At 60.0% G+C, this 15,614-nt stretch overlaps 2 protein-coding genes across 4 annotated transcripts in view; both read left to right on the forward strand.

Moving 5' to 3' along the window:
• FAM20C (FAM20C golgi associated secretory pathway kinase) overlaps positions 1-15,614 on the forward strand; it is an 84,460-nt gene that overhangs the window by 62,688 nt on the left and 6,158 nt on the right. Inside the window, exons 7-10 of one of the 3 annotated variants that reach the window (XM_008973180.4) lie at positions 342-451; positions 693-774; positions 1,576-1,635; positions 2,658-3,715. In XM_008973180.4, the coding sequence (XP_008971428.3) occupies positions 342-451; positions 693-774; positions 1,576-1,635; positions 2,658-2,907 (502 nt within the window). In that variant the 3' untranslated portion in view covers positions 2,908-3,715. Of the gene's footprint in view, positions 1-341; positions 452-692; positions 775-1,575; positions 3,716-15,614 lie in introns of those variants that run through there. The other 2 variants (XM_034963407.3, XM_063606161.1) reach the window with 2 other exon arrangements.
• Positions 5,775-11,262, forward strand: LOC117980855 (uncharacterized). Its single transcript, XM_055115622.2, has one exon. The coding sequence runs from the start codon at positions 5,775-5,777 to the stop codon at positions 6,723-6,725; it is 951 nt and encodes a 316-aa protein (XP_054971597.1). The 3' UTR covers positions 6,726-11,262.

Genomic DNA, 15,614 nt, shown 5'->3' on the forward strand with positions numbered 1-15,614 from the left:
CACCTCACTCCTGCGGGAGAAACGGCCCCTGTTCTTTCCACCCCACATTGTCCTCGTGAGTGTGGAGTCCAGGTCCTGTTTCCCCACAGAGACTCTGCAAAAAACACGGGGCCCAGAGGTGAAGGCAGCTCCAGGTGGGGTCACCCCGGGGCAGAGCAGAGCGGCTCCGTCCCCTCCCACACCCATGCTCCCGCTACTGCAGCCTCAGCGCCGCGGCCCGGGCGGGTCCATCTGCAGACGCCAAGGTCCCTGCCACAGTGTTTCTCTTCTGCTCCTCACGGCACGCGCCGGGCTCCCCAGAATCTGGCCTGGGCCCCCCGTCTCACGCTGGCTCCCCGCAGGTGGGAGGTGGACCCTGACTACTGCGAGGAGGTGAAGCAGACACCGCCCTACGACAGCAGCCACCGCATCCTGGACGTCATGGACATGACGATCTTCGACTTCCTCATGGGTACGTCCCGCAGGGGCACGGGGTCCCCGTGTCACTCGCCTTGCGTGGAGCGGATGCACGCAGGGCTCTGCAGGGCACACTCCGTGGCACGGCCCGGCTGCAGTCCCGTGGCCTGTGAAGGGGCCAGATTGCTTAGAGGTCACGCTGGCAGGAGGAGACGCCACTCTGCAGAGCACAGAGGCCTCTGAGCTACGTGGCCCGGCTCCCCACGAGCTGTGACGCTTTCTGCCTCTCTCCGCAGGAAACATGGACCGTCACCACTACGAGACTTTTGAGAAGTTTGGGAATGAAACGTTCATCATCCACTTAGACAATGGAAGAGGGTGAGCATGTCCTCGCCCCTGCACACCCAGGGAAGGGCCGGCCACCTCCCAGCTACCTGCAGCCCACCTGAGACCCTGGGGACGGGGGGAGCAGACCCTCCAGTGGAGGGATGGGAATGTCGCAAAGGCCCATCTCAGAGCCAGATGCAGAGGGCGGCCCCAGGCCCCAACCAGGAGGGAGGGCCACCCCGGGAGTGGGACCTCCGAGGCACAGGAATGCTGCAGACCAAGTCCCGGCAGAGCTGGTGTTACCTGGGAAACGGAGGCCAGGAGAGGCTGCTGGTAGGAAGAGCAGGACCGTGCAGAATAGATGGGCCTCTGCCTGCATGCGGTACCTGGAGCCAGCCGGCCGGGGATAGACGGCCTCTGCGGCCGCTGCTGGCCTGCCACGGGGGGTCTTGGGCGGCGCTGTGAGACCCTGGTGACCAGGGAGGGTGACCCCTAATAAGCAAAGCACGGAGGCGAGTAACTCGGGCAGGAGGACATCCATTCCCAGGCTCGGAGGCCTCAGAGAGATGGACTTTGGGCACCTCAATAGCTAAACTGTGGGCTGACGCTCCCTGGAGCCATCTCAACTCAGCTGCCCAGGACCCTTCCCCAGGCCAGAGGCCAGGACCCCACATACAGGGCTGGGGACAGGCAGGGTGGACCCACTGCCTGGGGTGCTGGAGATGGGCGGGGTGGACCCACTGCCTGGGGTGTCGGGTACAGGCAGGTGGACCCATGGCCCAGCTCCCAGCCCAGCAGCCTGTTAGGAACCTTGTACAGGGGCCCTTGACAATTCTGCTTTTCTTCTGGAAGGTTTGGGAAGTATTCGCACGACGAGCTCTCCATCCTGGTGCCGCTACAGCAGTGCTGCAGGTACAGCCCCTGCGGGAGCCGGCTCCAGCTCCACCCTCCTCCCTGCTGCGCAGGAGATAGAGGAGGCCACAGCCTTCCCCACCCCACCCCGGCCATCACATGGGAGAGAAAAGGCACTGAATTCAACCACAGCCCCGAATTCAACCACAGCCCCAAATTCGACCCACACCCTCACTCGGCGGCCTGGAGGCGCAGACCTCACCCGCCCACCACCCCAGGCCCATCCAGCTCGAGCCCTCTCGGGCCTCCACTCTGTGTCCGTCCTGCCACCCCAGTTACAGAGAGAGCTCGAGGCCAGGGCAGACGCCAGCTGAGACACAGGGACCCTGCTCCCGCACGCGGCTGCCGGTCTCTGCCACTGCCACCTTCCGCGGGGGTTCAGACCCCCTTTCCCCCGTTTCATGGCTGGGGACGCAGGCTTGCAGGGCAAACGCTTTGTACTTCTCTAAGGAGGCATCGCAGCGCCCATGTTGTGCGGATGTGCTGAGCTGGGGTCGGTCTCCTGGGTGAGCGGGCCGGGCCGCCCTCCTCACCTCCCCATCCTCCTGCCGGGCCCCTCTGGGAAATACACCGGCCACCACATCCTGCAGGGGCACCCTCATCCCTTGTGCAGGTGAGAGGCAGCAGACCGCGCCGGAGCAGGTCACACAGCCCGGCGGCTGACGAGGTGTTGGATCACAGGCCCCTCTCTCACGGTCTCTCTCGTCTCTGCCGTCTCTGTCTGTGCCTGTCTCTGTCTCTCTCTCTGTCTGTCTCGGTCTGCCTGTCTCTCTTTATCTGTGTCTCTTTCTGTCTGTCTGTCTCTGTCTGTCTGCCTTTCTCTCTCCCTCTGTCTCTTTCTCTCTGTGTCTCTCTTTCTCTGTGTATGTCTCTGTCTTTTTCTCTCTCTCTGTCTCTGTCCCCCTCTTTCTCTCTCTGTCTCTCCCCCCACTCTCTCGATCTCCCTCTCACTTTCTCTCGCTTTCCCGTGGGCAGGCATCTCCCCTGTCCCGTGCCAGGCCTGACGCCCTTCTCCTCCCCAGGATCCGGAAGTCCACCTACCTGCGTCTGCAGCTCCTGGCCAAGGAGGAGTACAAGCTGAGCCTGCTGATGGCCGAGTCTCTGCGGGGGGACCAGGTGGCACCCGTGCTGTACCAGCCGCACCTGGAGGCCCTGGACCGGCGGCTCCGCATCGTGCTAAAGGCCGTCCGGGACTGCGTGGAGAGGGACGGGCTCCACAGCGTGGTGGAGGAGGACCTGGACACTGGGCACAGAGCCGCCTCGGCGAGGTAGTGTCCGCCGGCCGCTGCGCTGCCCGGGACGGAGACAGAGGGGCCGGACCTCACAGCAAGCGCTGCCCGGGATGGAGACAGAGGGGCCGGACCTCCCAGCAAGCGCATGCGCCCGTCGTGAATTCAGTGAATTCAGAGGCAGGACGGGATCATCCGGAGTCGGGAGCTGCTGCCACAGGAGGCGAGGCTCCCCAGGTTTCACAGGACACATTTTGTCAGTGTTTGACCAGAAAAGCTTGGGAAGGAAGCGCTGTCTGTGCTCACGGACAGAGGCGGCCGGCGCCGGAGGCATTCCATCCTTTCTGTAGGGAAAGGAGCCTTTATTTACTATTTTGTATTTATATATGATGAATAAGTATATAAACAGAGACGTGTACGCAGACGCCAATCACCTACCAAACCAAACACGAGGACCGCCCTCCCTGGTTCTGGGGGCCCCTCAAGGCCAAGCTCACCCCTCAAGTGCTCTCACACTCGGGACCTAATTCAAGTAAAAACCCTTTCTCCTTCCTGGGGCCTCGGCTCCTGGAGGGCTGGAGGGTCTCGTCTGAGGACGGGAGGAGGCTCTCGCTGGACGTCTGGCCTGTGCGCTGGTGGACGGATGCCTACGCGGTTTTGAAGGACCCGATGACCAGGCGTCCTGCGAGTCCGCCCGCTGGCCTGCAGCGCCCACCTCGGACTTGGCTGTGGACAGTTGGTGCAAGTGCATCCTGCAGGGCTGGCTGTGCGCAGCTGTGGGCTGACCTTTGCAGAGTTTTGTGGAATAGTTTGCAATGTGATAAAAGTGCAATAAAGGTACAGCAGATGTGTGTCGGCCTCACGGGGCGGGTCCCTCACACCCTGGTGTGTGGCTGCCTGTCCACCCCCTCTCCAAAGAAAAGCCAGTCCTGGAACCAGGCGTGGCCAGGAGTCAGCATTCAAGGTGGCCTGGACCCGAGGCCTGCTGGGGCCAGAGGGGGCTGCCTGCCAAGCCCTGGTGCAAACAGGCCAGGTGGGGCCCCACCTCCAAGGCAGGGCGGTCTGTCCTGGGCTGCTCTCAGAGGCTGGGGCCGCGACCCAAAGCTGCGGCGGCCCCGAGGGCAGCCCCTGTCTGTAGCCCTGGCATGGGCAGCTTCCAGTGTTCCAGCAGGACTGGGCAGCCATGTGTGGGGCAGCTGCCCCGGGGCTGTGGTGAGTGAGGGGCACCGTGAAGGGTGCCAGCCCCTTCCCACTGCTGGCCTCGGGGCTGCAGAGATGGGGCTGGGCTCCCAGGCCAGCGTCTCCCCTGCTGGCACCGTGTGAGGGGCAGAGGCAGGAGCCAGCATCCTGGCTACCACCTGCCCAGGGTCACACGGCCCAGGAGCCCTAAGAAATCAGCTGTGGGGCCAGTCACTGTGGCCCCCTCTTCTAAGAGCCTCTGCATCCACTCACCTGTCCGTTCCACAAAGTCCCTGACACCCATTTGAGCTGTGCCAGGCTGGGTGCAGCGGGGCCTGAGAGACTCAGCTCTGTCCTCATCACCACCGCCTTGCAGAGCAGTGGGAGACGCACAGTAAATGCACAGATGGGTCACAAACAGGGCCCTGCACATGGCAAGGAAGTCGGTGAGGGCAGAGGATGCACCAGGCAGACATTGCGTGTGGGGCAGCCAGGGAGGTGCTGTGGCCCCATCATCCACTGGCTGGAGCCGGCCCCACCATGTCTCTGTTTGGGACTGAACCAAAAGAGGTGATTAAGTGGCGGGAGGGTTCGGGTGGTCCCGGTCCAATCTGACGAGAGCCCTTATGAGGAGAGGAGACACAGGGACGGCCCCGTGAGGATACGGAGAGGATAACGTCCATGAGCCACAGAGAGGCCTGGAGGAACCAGCCCTGCCGTGCAGTGACCTCGGACTCCAGCCTCCGGGACTGTCTGTGGTTGAAGCCACCCCATCTGTCCATGGTGCTGTCACGGCATCCTGAGCGGACTCACGCAGGCAGCCTCCAGGAGGGGCTTCAAGGGGCCCCATGAAGGACGGGAGGCAGTGATGCCAGGAGCAGGGCCGGAGGCGCAGGTGGAGAAATGCAGCGGCCGTGCCCACCCGGCCGCGTGGGGCTGGCCCAACAGTGCCAATGTCGGGACCCACAGCCATGATAGAATTAAGTTAGTGTTTAAACAGACGTGCCCCGGAGTCTGGACTGATAGAGGGGAGTGCTCTGTGCAGAAGCAGCTGTCGCCATCATCCGGCCACCACCGCCAGGGTAGCAACCACAGGGGAGGAAAAGTGTGCAGATTCCAGGGCCTGGGAGAGACCAGCAGCACCTGCTGCAGGGCTGGAGGTGGGGAGAAGAGAAGGAGAAAGTGTGACCTCCAGGATCTGACTTCAGCCATGGCATGGGGCGCCCTTCACTGTGGGGTGTTGGAGGAAGACCCAGAGGGGCAGGGAGGAGGCGTGCAGTGTCCCCGCAGGCACCAGATGACAGCGGGGCTGGGTATAAAACATGGTGCTGCCAGCAAGGAGCTGGAACGTGGAGCCACAGCGAAGGGAGGAGGGTGCGCACAAGGCCTATGACAGCTCATGCACGGCTGGAGTCTGGGTAAGTGGAGGGGCAGCAAGGGTGGGGCTGATGGTCCAGACAGAGCAGACGACCCTTGCTGTCCACTACGGAAGGACACACAAGAACCATCACGCATGTGAGAGCCTTTGGCATGAGAGACACAAAGCCACAGGGAAACACATGGTGTGGAGACTGTGCTGAGAGCAGAGATGCAGAGATGCAGAGACAGCAGAGATGCAGAGACAGCAGAGAGTGGACGAACGAGGAGGGTGTGCGGTGGCTGGGGATGGCGTGAGGTCCAGGGAACAGGAGGGGCTCTCGTGCACCAGCATGGGTGGAGAAATCAAACAGGATGAAGCCTCGACAGAAGGAACAGGACACGAGACTGAGGAAGCTCCCAGAGAGCAGCGAGGGAGACCAGTGGCTGGAAACTGAGAAAACAAAGCCACTGAGGCCCCAGCAGCAGCCCCAGTGCCAACCAGCAGGGGGCACGCACAGAGAAGAGGAAGCCGCAGCAGCCCCAGTGCCAACCACCAGCAGGCACAGGACAGAGAAGAGGAAGCCGCAGCAGCCCCAGTGCCGACCACCAGCGGGCACAGGACAGAGAAGAGGAAGCCGCAGCCCCAGTGCCGACCAGCAGCGGGCACAGGACAGAGAAGAGGAAGCCGCAGCAGCCCCAGCGCCGACCACGAGCGGGCACAGGACAGAGAAGTGGAAGCCTCAGCAGCTCCAGCGCCGACCACCAGCGGGCACAGGACAGAGAAGAGGAAGCCGCAGCAGCCCCAGCGCCAACCAGCAGCGGGCACAGGACAGAGAAGAGGAAGCCGCAGCAGCCCCAGCGCCAACCAGCAGCGGGCACAGGACAGAGAAGAGGAAGCCGCAGCAGCCCCAGCGCCGACCAGCAGCGGGCACAGGACAGAGAAGAGGAAGCCGCAGCAGCCCCAGCGCCGACCAGCAGCGGGCACAGGACAGAGAAGAGGAAGCCGCAGCAGCCCCAGCGCCGACCAGCAGCGGGCACAGGACAGAGAAGAGGAAGCCGCAGCAGCCCCAGCGCCGACCAGCAGCGGGCACAGGACAGAGAAGAGGAAGCCGCAGCAGCCCCAGCGCCGACCAGCAGCGGGCACAGGACAGAGAAGAGGAAGCCGCAGCAGCCCCAGCGCCAACCACCAGCGGGCACAGGACAGAGAAGAGGAAGCCGCAGCAGCCCCAGCGCCAACCAGCAGCGGGCACAGGACAGAGAAGAGGAAGCGGCTGCAGCCCCAGCGCCGACCAGCAGGGGGCAGGCACAGAGAAGAGGAAGTGAGGAAATGGAAGAAGAGGGTTGACCTGAGCTGAAGGACACGAACTTCCACGTGAAATAGCCCCAGGGCCGGGCACGGTGGCGCACGCCTGCAATCCCAGCACTTTGGGAGGCTGAGGCAGGAGGATTCCTTGAGCCCAGGAGTTCGAGACCAGCCTGGGCAACACAGTGAGACCCACCCCCTCCATTTCTACAAAAAATACAAAAATTAGCCAGACACAGTGGCTCACACCTGTAGTCCCAGCTGCCCCAGAGGCTAAAGCAGGAGGCTCACTGGAGCACAGGAGTTCGAGGCTGCCGTGAGCTACGATTGCACCACTGCACTCCAGCCTGGGCGACAGGGTGAGACTGTGTCTCAAAAGAAGAAAAAAGGAAAAACTAATAGTTAAAAGTAAATAAATAGTCCCGGTTTCCAGCAGAATAAAAGGAAGGTCAGCAGAAAGGCCAGGACGGCCTGAAGGAACTTCAGGGCTGGGGCTATGGGGTGGAGCCGTCCCTTCCCGGATGCCGAGTGAATGGACCTCCCCGCAAAAGCACAGGGGTGAGGGGATGAAGTCACGTTCCACACACAGGATTTAGACACGGCTCGTGGCCCATGCACCCGAAACCAGGATGTGCGTCGAGGAGAAGGAGGAATGGGGCACAGTGGGGCGGCAGAGGCCCCGGGGTGCTGACGAGAGGAGCCCCGAGGGGGACATGGAGACAGGAGCAAGAGGACCCTGCAGAGAGGGGCGGGCGCCCGCCCAGAAGAACAAGCCAGGGGAAGAGGTAGAGATCCTGGCACGGCCAGGACGCCGTGGCTCAGCCTCGACTGCGGCCGCAGACGCATCGTAACAGGAGCACCCAACGTCATTTTTCCATCAAGAAGAAGAAGGCGATATCACCCTATTGGGGAAGGGAGTGTTTGAGTGGGAAGATGTTGAGCTGTGACGTAAGCCTGTTATTTGGAAACACGGAGGTAAATACAAAAACCAAACACGCCCAGCAAAACAAGGAAGGTGATTTTCTCTGGGTCTTTGCCAGGGGCAGGAGGGGTAGGAGGGACAGGAGGGGCAGGGCCTGCTGGGTTTCATGATTGCGGTGCAATTTCAGACTTTTTAAGCACTATCCACGGGCGTGGTGCTATTTCAGACTTTTTAAGCACTATTCACTGGTTTGATACAAAGTCAGAATGCAGTTTGACACCCACTAGCCGGGCCAGAGCTGACAGCCTCCTGGGGAGGGGTCAGCCCAGCCCCACGGCAGCCCTGGTGCACACTCACAGTTACTCGGGGGTAGGAATTGTGGCCCCGTGTGCCCACGTCATAGTTGTGTAAACCGGGGCTTAGGCAGTGGGACGGCTTTCTGGAGCTCAATACGGATAGTGCCTGCGTGTGGACCCCGCCCGGACAGCCGCCCTCTTCCCACCTACCCGTTAACACCCATGCTGCACGCAAAGCCACCCACCCGCAGAAACAGGTGGTGCAGAGAGGGGGCAGGGGGATGAGACCAAGGGCTGAGGAACAAAATGAAGAAAAAGGGCTTTCAATTAAGTTCTTTCCCTTGGTGCGTGCTGCTTCCCACGGAGCACTAAGCTGCCACTTTGTCCGCAAGTAGGACAGTGTCTTGCCAGAGAGGCCGACGAGAAGCGTGGGGGTTGAAATTCAAACATGATTTTTTACAAACCAGGGGAAAACCTGGGATTTCACTTCACAGAATTGAGAGTCAGGAAGGGAGTGGCTCACAAGGGGGGCTTCTGCCTGGCACTGGGACCCCCGCCCCTGAGCCATTGGGGCCGCGCACCTGGCAGAGACCACAGAGCTGAAGGTGGGCACCACTTTTCTCTGAATTAAAGTAAATGAATGAAGAAATAAATAAATATATGAATGGGGACTCGTGTGTGGCCTGGCCCTCCAGGGCCATGGGACAAGATCTGAAGAACAGGCTGCTGGGGAATGCGGGTGGTGGGCACAGCCCAGCCAGGATGCAGAAGCCTGCTCTGAACACAGAGAACACGGCCCACCCCAGCCCACAGCCCACAGCCCAGCCCGGCTGCAGAAGCCTGCTCTGGACACAGAGGACACGGCCCACCCCAGCCCACAGCCCACAGTCCAGCCCAGTTGCAGAAGCCTGCTCTGAACACAGAGGACACGGCCCACCCCAGCCCACAGCCCACAGCCCAGTCCAGTTGCAGAAGCCTGCTCTCAACACAGAGGACACTGCCTGGCCCCAGACCACGTCACAGAAGGGCAGGGTTCCTGGCCCTCCCAGGGAGCTCCCTGGAGGCACCTGCGCCGTCCTCACCTGGGAGTGAGCTCCATATGCAGATTCCCGGGCCAGGTCCCCAAGCCCAAGTACAGAGGTTGGGGGCAGAGGCCTTCAGCTACCCAGGGTCCTGGATGCAGGGGCTCCCAGGCTGTCCTTTTGGGACTCACGGCTCAGCTCTTCCCCACCTCCTGGGGTGACCTCCCCGGAGTACTCTGACTGCACAGACACCCTCGGCACACCTGGCCTGCAGCCAGTCCGTTCCACAGAACCCCCAAGCCACTGTCCCCCAGGAGGGCCTTCACCAGGGCAGACGACAAGAGAAGGTTCCAGAAGCCTCTGCCTGCCCAGGTGGGCCTGAGAGGGGCAAGGAAGATGGATGGGCCCAGACCAAGCGATTGTCTGAGGAGCAGAGTTCCAGCTCCCAGTGTGTGGGGGATGCAGACGTCTTCCAGTGCACAGAGGGCTCTGCGGACCCTTTCAGTGACGGGGGAAGGGCGCCTGCGTTTGGAAGAAGGGCTTGTAGCCGGCCGCCTGCTGGGAGGGCGTCCTCCAGAAGGGGAGGCATTTGCTCCTGCCCTCGCAGCTTGTCCTGAAGTAGCCCCTGGGAAAAGTGGGAGAGGAATTAGGAGAGCCCCAGGGCTGCTGCTGTGTGGGGTCTGGGCGTGGTGGTGCCCGCTGGGCCCGTACCAGCCATACCCTAGCCTAGGTTGCCCAGGTCGGCCACCCAGCTAGGCTACCGTGGGGGGCTCCGGCCAGCCGGCCCCTTCCCAGAGCGCCTGCCCCGCCCGTCTCCGTGGGCCCCAGGGCTCGGCCGTCCTGTGAGCTGGAGGGACCCGCAGGTCCGCAGGTGAGCACAGGTTCCCGGGACACCTGCTCGTGTCTGGTCCGCGTGCGCCACCTAGAGGACAGCCGGGGAAAAGCAAGAACCAGCGTCCGCGTGAGGGGCGGCCCCAGCCGAGAAGCAGGTGCCTTGTCCTCAGCGCCCAGGGTCAGCATGGCCCCGCCGCCTCCCTCAGCCCGGCCCAGAGCCCAGGCCACGTGGAACCTGTGCGTCTCCCGCTCCTGCCTCCCCAGGACCAGCTCAGTCCTGGCAACTCCATAACTCCTGCCAGGTAACCGGCTTCTTCTCCCGTACGTCCATTCTGAAAGAACACTGTGCAAATTCAGTACCCTGCACACCAACACACCTACGACACCTCCCTTAAACGTGGAACCGGAAGCCTGGAATTGCCCTGGAGGGCAGCGGGAGCTGTTGCGGCCCCCTCACCGGCCTTCCGGAGCCTCCGAAGCCCCCCACATGCATGGCGCCTTGGGGCCTTTGCATGGCCGCCCCCTGAAGCTCTGCGCCTGCCCAACCCCTTCACTTCGTTAATTCCTGTCCTGACGCGGCTCAGACGTTTCATCCGGGAGGATGGTTTCAGGTGCACCCCACCCCACCCAGCCAATTTTTCAATTTTTTATAGAGATGGAGTCTTTCTGTGCTGCTCAAGTTGGTCTCAAACTCCTGGCTTCAAGTGATCCTCCTGCCTCAGCCTCCCCAAAATGCTGGGATTCCAGGCATGAGCCACCGTGTCCAACCCCGTTTTATAAATAAGATCACGTTCTGAGGTTCTGGGAGGACATGAATGTTGGGGGCACACATTTAACTCACTACTGTCTTCCAATCCAGATGAATTTTCTCTCCCTTTCATAGCTCAGTCCGTTTTGTTTTTAAGCGTGCTGTGAGTCTTAACGAGGATAGCAAGTGCCACTCCCCATTCGGAGTAGACCATCATCTCATTTAGAGAGACGGCGTGCATTAGATACAAAAACTCAAAGGTGTTTAGATATGAATGTGGCAGAGACACAAATTAACTGCGAATCGCAGCTGTCATCCAGGGCAGATTTCCTAAAGAGGCACTATCTGTCTAAACGGCAAGAAACATTTATTGTAACTCATGGCTATGGTGCCTTCCAGATTTTCGGGAAGTAAAAGGCCATGATTGGCGTCCCCCGAGGCACAGAAATCCTTATTTCGGAGGAAAAGCTGCACACCAGCCAGGGTGGCTGAGAACCCTGCCCTGAAGAACAAATCCAACTTTCCCTCAGCCACACCTCAAAGAATATGAACATAAACAGAGCCTCACTCCCTACATCCCAGGCCGAAGGCCGCAGCTCAAACCTGCACAGTCCTGAGGCCCTGCATGTTCTGCCTGACCCTGTGTTTATGTATTGGCCACGTGCAGAAATCCCGCAATCAATGAGAGATACATTTGAGTGTCTATAAACTCAACACATGTTTACTGAGCACCTACTATGTTACAAATGCCCTTGATGCTGGGGACGGGATGGGGAGCATGACAGGCTCTATCCTAGGAGGATGCCATCCTGGGACACGCCAGCAGGTCAGGGCAAGTGCACGAAAGCCGTAGGCTTCAGACTTTATTGGCGACAACCGGGACCACTGGAGGACATTCGGCAAGTCTCTGGAGTGCACAAAACGGGGGTTCTCTTCCTGTCTCCATTACGCTCTCCTCCTCTCTCCTTTACGCTCTCCTCCAGTCTCCATTACGCTCTCCTCCTGTCTCCTTTACGCTCTCCTCCTGTCTCCTTTACGCTCTCCTCCTGTCTCCTTTACGCTCTCCTCCTGTCTCCTTTACGCTCTCCTCCTGTCTCCTTTACGCTCTCCTCCTGTCTCCTTTACGCTCTCCTCCTGTCTCCTTTACGCTCTCCTCCTGTCTCCTTTACGCTCTCCTCCTGTCTCCTTTACGCTCTCCTCCTGTCTCCTTTATGCTTTCCTCCTGTCTCCTTTATGCTTTCCTCCTGTCTCCTTTATGCTTTCCTGGCTGCTGGAGGATGGCTCAGCAGGCCCTGAATCCCCACAGTCAGAGCAGGTCACTGACCTCCGTGCCGCAGCCTCAATTCATGAGACTGCTGAGTCCAAGACATGACTCAAAGCTCTGCCCTTGACCCTGGACTCAGTTGCTCCCTCCCGAGGCTTAGGCTGCAGGGGATTTCTCCATTCTCCGCCCTCCTTCCATGGCCCCGGCTTGCTTCACTGGTGGGAAAGGCAGGGAGGGGGCCAGGGGTGCTGAGTAGAACCTTGAAGCTGCCTCCACAATCAGGTCAGCAGTGCATGAAGACCCTCCTCTCATCTGGGGTCACCTCCTCCTTGGTCTGGTCCCGGAGGGGTTTCGGGACCCTCCTCTCATCTGGGGTCATCTCCTCCTCGGTCTGGTTCCGGAGGGGTTTGGGGACCCTCCTCTCATCTGGGGTCCTCTCCTCCTCGGTCTGGTCCCGGAGGTGTCTGGAGACCCTCCTCTTTCCTGGGGTCATCGCCTCTGTGGTATGGTTCTGGAGGTTTCTGGAGACTCTCCTTTCTCCTGGGGTCATGTGCTAGCTCTTTGCACCTCTCCTTGCCCAAGGGCTCACAGAGACCCCCTCCATTCCTGGTGGCCGCGGCAGCCCGTCTTAGCCCAGGGAGCCCAGAGCTCACCCTTGGCCTCTCACTGCTGGCCACTCTCCTGTCCTTCCTCTGCCACATGGCGCCCATGGCAAAGCCACCCTCTCCTCTCCCACCTTTCTTTCTTTCTGTTTATTTATTTATTTTTGAGACAGAGTCTCACTCTGTCGCCCAGGCTGGAGTCCAGTGTCACGATCTTGGCTCACTGCAACCTCCACCTCCCGGGTTCAAACAATTCTCCTGCCTCAGCCTCCCGAGTAGCTGGGATTACAGGCATCCACCACCACCACACCTGGCAGATTTTTTGTATCTTTAGTACAGATGGGGTTTCATCATGCTGGTCAGGCTGGTCTCGAACTCCTGACCTTGTGATCTGCCGGCCTTGGCCTCCAAAGTGCTGGGATTATAGACATGAGCCACTGTGCCCGGCTTCGCCCACCTTTCTTAGCTGTAAGTCAGGGCCTCTGGGCCTGATCCCCACAGGGACCAGAAGTGAGAACGAGGACACCCACAGTGGTACCCGGGCCATCTCTCAGACCTCCTGCCAGCTCCAGCTCCAGCTGGCCAAGGGGCCCAGAGTCATGGTCTGGTCTTCTAAACACCCTTTGTGAGTTCCGCATGGGGTGGGGCTGGGGTGTCTGCCTCCCAGGCACTCGGGAAGTTCCCACTGTGTAATCTGGGACCTGTCAGAAATTTCTGTAAGGAGGCAAGCCCACCTCTGCCTTCCCTAAGTTTCTGGCAGAGTGGACGAGGACATCTTCCCCCACCTCCAGCCTCCCCAAACCCAGCGGCCTCTCCTGCCCTCTGGCCCGGAGGCAGAACCTCCCACGGCCACCCAGGCTGGCCAGCTGCTACTGTCATTCCCAGAGACCTGTGCCACAATTCCTCAAGGCCAGCTCAGCCTGGGTGAAATTCGTTCATTCTTTAATTCCTCTCAGTGAAAGTTTGAAAGTCTGAAAATGGAGTTTCCTGCTTAAAGAACAAACAACAACAACAAAACACACACACACAAAGTTGGGGGCGTGTTTTAGATTAGAGGAGAACAAACTGATATAACGATCAGTATAATATGTGATCTGTGAATACCTGGATCTACAAATATGGTAATAACTTTCACAGGCAGAGGCAGGAGGATTGCTCGAGACCAGGAGTTGGAGACCAGCCTGGGCAACATAGCAAGACCCCCATCTCCCCCCAAAATTAGAAAATTAGCCATGCACGGTGGTGCACACCTGTGGTCCCAGCTACTCAGGAGGCTGAGGTGGGAGGAGCCCCAGAGACTAGGACTTGGAGGCTACTGTGAGCTATGATTGCACCACTGCACTCCAGCCTGGGTGACCCTGTCTCAAAAAATAAATAAATAAAAATAAAAACAGAAGGATATTTCAAAGGATATTTTGGAAATAACTGGACAGATTTGCCTATGGGCTCTACGTCGGTGATAAGATTGTGTTGACATCCCATTTCCTGGGCCTGGCGCTGTGTCCGTGGAGGAGAGCGTGCTTGTCCTTGGGAGAGGCAGGCTGAGGCCTTCAGGATGAAGTGTAATGGCATCTGCAGCTCACTTTGAAATGTTTCAGCAAAAAAATACTCACCAGGAGTTCAAGAAGATGTCTAAATTCGGCTCGGGGATGGAATTTCACCCACAGAGTATAATTAGAAAAAAATACATTTTATGCAAACTCCGCTCTTCTGTGAAGTAAGTGAGTCAAGATGTTCATGACTGGCGGATTTAGGAGCTGAAGCATTTGTGGGTGTTCACTGCACTGTTCTTTACACTTTTTGGTGGGTATAAGAGAGTGTGCACCGTCTTCATGAATTGTCTGGAGGAAAAGATGTGTACGCACAACTCAGGGCCCTGTTTAGGGACAGGGGTGAGCTCCTGCCCGCCCATTCCCCTCTCCTCCCAGGCAGAGGCTGAAGATGTGGAGGAGGAGCGGCATCTGAGGCCCCTGCAGGGAGGAGCGAGGAGGGAGCACGGCTGACGATGTGGAGGAGGGACAGCATCTGAGGCCCCTGCAGGGAGGAGCGGGGAGGGAGCACGGCTGAGGATGTGGAGGAGGGGTGGCATCTGAGACCCCTGCAGGGAGGAGCGGGGAGGGAGCACGGCTGAGGATGTGGAGGAGGAGGGGTGGTGTCTGAGACCCCTGCAGGGAGGAGCAGGGAGGGAGCACGGCTGAGGATGTGGAGGAGGGGTGGCATCTGAGACCCCTGCAGGGAGGAGCGGGGAGGGAGCACGGCTGAGGATGTGGAGGAGGAGGGGTGGTGTCTGAGACCCCTGCAGGGAGGAGCAGGGAGGGAGCACGGCTGAGGATGTGGAGGAGGGGTGGCATCTGAGGCCCCTGCAGGGAGGAGCGAGGAGGGAGCACGGCTGACGATGTGGAGGAGGGACAGCATCTGAGGCCCCTGCAGGGAGGAGCGGGGAGGGAGCACGGCTGAGGATGTGGAGGAGGGGTGGTGTCTGAGACCCCTGCAGGGAGGAGCAGGGAGGGAGCACGGCTGAGGATGTGGAGGAGGGGTGGCATCTGAGGCCCCTGCAGGGAGGAGCGGGGAGGGAGCACTCCAGAAACACTTCCCAAGTCCACATGCCTGCATCCCAGATTTCCTCTCCCTGGGATGGCTGCCGGACATCCCAAATTCCGCTGAAGCTGATCCTGCACTCTCCCCCACAGAAGGTTCTCCCCACACAGCCTTCCCTCATCATCAGTAACAACTCCCCTGATTCTTCTCCTCCCCCAGCACCCCTCACGTGCTGAGCTCCACTTCTGGAGATGGAAGAACAGCCCCTCCCTCCACTCCCCCACCCTGCACGTTCCCAGACCCTGAAGTCACCTCCTGGTTCTGAATCCCAGCGGCCTGCACAGTGACCCTCACAAGAGCCCCTCCTAGCTTGCAGTCCAAGGGACCCATAAATTTGTGAGCAGATCACACCCCACTCTGCTTCAGGCACCATCCCCGTCCCACACGAGGGCGAGGCAGAGTCTTCACAAAGGCCTTCGGGGTCCTCTGCAGGTGGCCTCGGTCCACGTACTAAGATCATCCTGCTTCTCTTCCTCTCACCGGTTCTCCTTCAGCCCCAGGCCCGGCTGCTTCTCGGTCAGTGGGTATTCACCCGCACACCCCTCTGCCCTGTGCCTCCCTCAGCCTCGCATGGCTGGTGCGTCCCGTCTTTCGGGTCTGTGCACAGATGTCATCTCATGGGG

The sequence above is a fragment of the Pan paniscus genome, chromosome 6 (assembly GCF_029289425.2).
Source record: "Pan paniscus chromosome 6, NHGRI_mPanPan1-v2.0_pri, whole genome shotgun sequence".
NCBI lineage: Eukaryota > Metazoa > Chordata > Mammalia > Primates > Hominidae > Pan > Pan paniscus.

Excerpts from the sequence above, each read along its gene's own strand:
- LOC117980855 (XM_055115622.2), top strand. The coding sequence starts at position 5,775 with ATGAAGCCTCGACAGAAGGAACAGGACACGAGACTGAGGAAGCTCCCA.